At 41.6% G+C, this 5,142-nt stretch overlaps 1 protein-coding gene across 5 annotated transcripts; it reads left to right on the top strand.

Moving 5' to 3' along the window:
- The first annotated feature begins 677 nt into the window (after positions 1 to 677).
- On the top strand, positions 678 to 2,420 carry LOC148028244 (uncharacterized). Of its 5 annotated transcripts, none has more exons than XM_087690032.1 (3): positions 678 to 1,021; positions 1,133 to 1,267; positions 1,936 to 2,420. In XM_087690032.1, the coding sequence occupies exon 3, from the start codon at positions 1,948 to 1,950 to the stop codon at positions 2,314 to 2,316; it is 369 nt and encodes a 122-aa protein (XP_087546158.1). In that variant the 5' UTR covers positions 678 to 1,021; positions 1,133 to 1,267; positions 1,936 to 1,947; the 3' UTR covers positions 2,317 to 2,420. The 5 variants fall into 5 exon arrangements, with proteins under 5 accessions (XP_087546158.1, XP_087546156.1, XP_087546157.1 ...); XM_087690030.1 differs by having other exon boundaries at positions 679 to 1,021; positions 1,133 to 1,865; positions 1,915 to 2,420; XM_087690031.1 differs by having other exon boundaries at positions 680 to 1,021; positions 1,133 to 1,865.
- Positions 2,421 to 5,142: the final 2,722 nt, after the last annotated feature.

Here is a 5,142-nt window from a genome sequence, read left to right as displayed (position 1 = left end):
AATGGAAGTTCCCTTAGGATTTATTAAGGGCTTGAGAGATTGTGCATTGGGTGTTTAATATTAGGGGCAAGGGTGGTAGGATCAAATTGAGATTGATTTGTATGTGTGGATCCATAAACTGGCTAGATCATATAAAACAAGGAAGCACACAATATGTGGCAATAAGGCCATCACATAATGCTACATAAGGAAGAGCCATGGAAAGTGCACAATTAGTGCTTGAATAAGCAATCCCTCTCCAAAACTTTTCATGTGGATGACCACCTCATCAGCAACTTGATGTCCTAACATTGATTTGTGTTGTATGTGTTTGTGAGTCCAAGTGGGTATTGATGCTCAAAGCACCACTTTTTCACTCAGTCTTAAAGGTCATTCCTAAACCTTGCGAGTTGCGCCTGGTTCGTGTCCGAAAACCTTCTGGTCTAAAATAATGGGAAGGGAAGGGATTTTGAGTCGAGTTACGCATATTTTCACGTTCCCAAATTTAAGATTTGAAACGTGCTCAACGCTAGGTGCACATTTTTCTTCTCTTCTTTAATTCATTTAAAAGCGTCATTTAAAGAAAATTTTAATTTTGTTAACATATTTTCAGTCGAAAAAATGTTCAAAGTTAGTTTGTATTAAACCTTGGTTTCTAGTGAACAGTGCTTGGATAAGTTCAGATTAGGACCGGTCTCCACCGATAAAATGGCTTGAGCCTTGCAACTTGGTCTCCAGAGCACCTACGCTGGAAGTCACTACTAGTAATAGGACTACCAGTTAACTGCAGACTGCTGCAGTGCCCACACTGTGTTACAATGTACAGAGAGAAGAGAGGAGAGACTCGAGACGCCTACAACTTTACAAGAGTCCGGCCCTGCAGGCTGCCCACGATTTCTCTAAACTTTTCACCTGGTTAACAAAATATCCCAAAAAGAAAAACGCGCTTCTAGTTCTTCCCCAACTGCCTGCTTGACCTTTGAGTTCGCATGGAAGGAGCTTGGAAACCCCAACGCAACCTTTTCTGGGGCCCTCGCGCGAGGTTTGCTTCCGTCCCCGCACGTGTGAGATCAATTCGCAAGCACCACTTTCCAGGCTAGAATTTGTAGGAGGTTATCTTCTATATAATTTCATTTACTTCTTCAATTTCCAGTGGCAGTGAGGCTGAGGCCGGCCGCCGTATACGTCTCGCCGCTCGGAATGCAAGAGGAATTTTACACTGTACAGTCAGTCTCCACTATTGAATCATGGCAGTAATAAAGTAGTAGTCAGCAGTGAAGACGAGCAGGTAAAGTAAAGGCTCAATACCTCCTGAGTCCTGAGTCCTGACTCCTTCCTCGATTTTCACAGATTTTCGTTGGAGTGCCTGCAGAAAGGAGTGTGTGTGTTTGTGCGCTCGAATCGATCGATCGCATCAACATCAATACTAAATATCTGATTAATTCCGAGTCTTTTTATATGCATTGATTGTGATGTCAATTCAAATTTGCTTTTAATACGAGTGTGTCTTCTATGGCACATCTTACAATAAGCTATTTGTCTGCACACGCCCTGGAACAATCTCTGCTGTCTTCTTTCACCTGCCCCTCTTCTTCCTCACATCATACTTGACTAAATGGCAGTTCTTCGCTTAAGTCACAACCCAGTAACGTGCGTGCATCGGTCTGCACAACCCTATTACTGTCTGTAAGCTCCACCTTCTTCTTTGCCGACTCAAGTTCTTTTCTAAAATTTCATCCTCTTCCCAGACACCATCCTGTCATTCTGCCGCCTTCTTCTACTCGCGGGTGCTTGTATTGGAGTCTAGAATAAACCCATTTTAACGGGAGGACGCAGCTGCACTGTCCACCAAGGGCTTGGCGCATCGCTTACTCCTTCTATATTGGGTGCGTGTTACCGTTTAGCGGCCCGATTCTTAGGGTTCCATTTTCACAGCCTCCTGCTTTGATGATGCAGAAGCCTACCTTAATGATGCAAAACAGCTATGGGGTGCCGTCCTATCTGGCTGTGAAGGTGAAGCTGGAGAAGGTGGCCTCGTGGCTGGGGTCCGGCCTCACCTCCGCCTTCTTCACCTCCCTTGACTGTTGTGCCTGTGTCAAGCTCCACACTGCTGACTTCGACCATGAAAGGGGCCTCATCTTCCACAGATCAGACAGCAAGCCCAAATCAAGGAAACGCTACTGCCGCTCCCTTGTCACAGGGTGCTGCAAGAGGCGGAAGTCCTACATGGAAGAGTGCCATGGTGGTGGTGATGCTGACCGTGCTAGTAATGATGATGCAGAAGTCCCTAGTGCTAAAAGACGGCGATCAAGTAAGCCTGTGATTACTTTGCTGTGAGGGGATAACCATCATAATGATGATCTAGATGCCCGTAATGCCAAGATACGTTGATGTAATTATTTCCGTCGAAAGGCATTATCAATGGTGAGTGTGATTAATTATCTGTGAAGATATCAATGATCATCTCTATTTAAACCTATACTGCTGTCTGTCTGATGAAGCATATCACCATGGGATTGGTTCTACCATCAGTCTACTTCTAAGCCCCATTTTTAGAAGCGTGTCTTTATTAGCTTGTTATGAAGCTTCATCAAGGTTCAGCGATGAGGATTGACTAGGCTTACGATAGCTCTATGTAAAGCCTACTGTATTTGTGCATTGATGCAATGACAAATCACTCGCAGTTGATACTGCGCAATAAACTAGGTTACTTGTACTTAATTTGCTTGAACTTGGGTCGTCTACCACATCCGATGTAAATTGTAATCTGGCGCTGAAATCTGTGCCTTCTTCCTCCAGGAAATCCTCATAATCATTTGTGTTTGAGGAGGTTGAAATTTCGTAGTTTTGTGGTTCAATGCATTTTTATGGAGGTTGTTAGGGGATGACATTGAAGGTTAAGTCTTTGTACGGCCTTTAAAAGCGTGTATTTTGAGCGGAGGTTTAGCCGAGTTCAATGGCCAGGAGAGTGATTAGTCTCAGAGAACCCGTTGAAGTTGTAAAATAGTGTACCTCGTTGTAAGAATTGATATCTGAAATGCATTCTCATTTGTGGAAATGAAATTGTTAAATAGTGTACATATGGTTGTGAAAATTGATATTTGAAATGCGTTTTCGTTTGTGAAGATGAATGATGAAATCTTAAAGAACCGGTCGTTTTCAAAAACACACATATTCATTTGTGGAAAGGAGGGGTTACTTGTGCAAATGCGTAGTAGACCTGACCTGTGTAACGGAGGCATAGTGGACTTGACTTGTAACGGTGGTATCAAATATGTGCTCTAGTAGTGTGCAGGCCATTCAAGAGAACAGCTTATAAGTTTCATGAAGTTGTGAGTCCAGGTTAGAGGGGTGGCTCAAGACTAGTTTATGCATGGGGGGTGTTACCTTAATCATGTGACAATCAATGCGTTGGTAGGGGTTCGAACACATCTTACCCATCTCGCATAGTGTACTTTTGAAAATAGATGATCTTTCAGTTTGACAATTAAAAAAGACCTTTCAATAGTCCAATGTGGTGATATAAGACACTTTTTCTATAGACTTTTGAATGATATTGGTCTTACAAACCAGGCGAACCATTGTGTGCATTAATTGAAGTAAAAATAAAAGTAAAATTGTTTGGATGGATAAGACTTGGTATCAATGTTTTGGTGAAGATTGAATCTTTAGCCACCAATTTGATCTAGGTGGAGGACAATTTATCCTCTCATGATAGTATGGTGGACAAATTTGGGGAAGTGGGGTTTGATGTTCATCGAATAGATAGTAACCCTCTTTTAAGTAAACAACCAATCAGATTGGGTTATCATTGACTCTAAGCTATATCTAGTCTTTTAAGTAGGAAGTGATTTGTTTATAGCTAATGGAGGGTTTTTTTTTGGCAATTCTTATAGTGCCATAGGTACTCTTGAAGGAGCTTTTTCACTATAATCCAAACTAGATCGAGGGAAAGTTTACATGGACTTGATGTACAATGTTCAAAACATTAGAATGTTTTGAATGACCACCAACTATACTTGCTATTTCCCATGTCTAGAAAAGAATGCTACTTGGGATCTTTTTATTAGTAGTCAAGATGATCGTCCTTCATATGTTTCTTGCTTTGACTTTGGTTGCTAAGGAGGATATGGGGTTGGTTTAGAGAGATGCAAAGATTGTTTTCTTGCATGGGGACTTGCATTAGGATATTTACATATAATAGCTTTTCTTTGTCATGGAAAGGCAACGAGTAGTTGGTGAGTAAATAGGACATCTTACATACCACAGTGTCTGATTATCTTAAAGCTCTAGGCAATTGATTTTAAGTAGGCAGGTCCTTCCATACTAAGTCAATTGGTTCCATCTTACTGAAGCTGATTTTGGATCTAGAGGTGAGAGAAATCAAAACATGTTTTGGAGCTCTTTAATTCTCCTTTTAAACGAGCATTAAATCGAAATTATTGCTTTTGAAATTCGGATGACTAATGGGTCCCTCTCCATTTGAATATGCTGGATATGGGTGAGGGTTGAGTTGCCATTGTAACTATCCAAGGGTGATGTGGAAAACCACCCTTGTTGGATTGAGTGTTGCTGTTGGAATCCTTTAGAAAAAGAGCCATTCACAAATACCTTGGTTGTGGCATTCTTGAATAGGGCATTGACCATTGCAAAAGCCTAAATTGAACCCCATCTTCTCTAGCACTTGCATCATGAAAATCCATGACAGCACATGCTTGCCCTATTCATTGCTTAACACTTGGTGAAAGGGAGTGGCAAGGATGGACAAGCTTTGCTAGTAGGTACAGAATTGTCTAGCCCATGGCCTTGCCCATGATTTTGTATGTTATATTTAATATAGTGAGTGGCCTTAATCTCACTTTGGTGTAGTAAACTACCTTAGGAATTAACTTGATTGGTCCTTTGTTGACCTCCTAAGAAAGCTCTCCAATGACCTTGAAATAGCTGACAATGAGCAATTCCTAGAATGCCTGGTAGAATTTTGCTCGTTGCCCATTGGCTTGAGAGCCTTCTTAGTTTTCATCATCCTTACCACAAACTCCAATCCCATGTCTAGTAGAATTCAGCTTGTAGTCGATTGGCTTGTAGTTTTCATCATCCTTATTACCACAAACTCCAATTCCATCTTCGTGAATGGTCCATCAAGGAGAAGAGCTTGGTTAG

Source organism: Lygodium microphyllum, chromosome 12, assembly GCF_053477565.2.
Source record: "Lygodium microphyllum isolate KBCC chromosome 12, Lygodium_microphyllum_v1.1.10, whole genome shotgun sequence".
Taxonomy (NCBI): domain Eukaryota; kingdom Viridiplantae; phylum Streptophyta; class Polypodiopsida; order Schizaeales; family Lygodiaceae; genus Lygodium; species Lygodium microphyllum.
The sequence above is the reverse complement of the archived record's forward strand: the minus strand, read 5'-3'. Positions and strand labels throughout refer to the sequence as shown.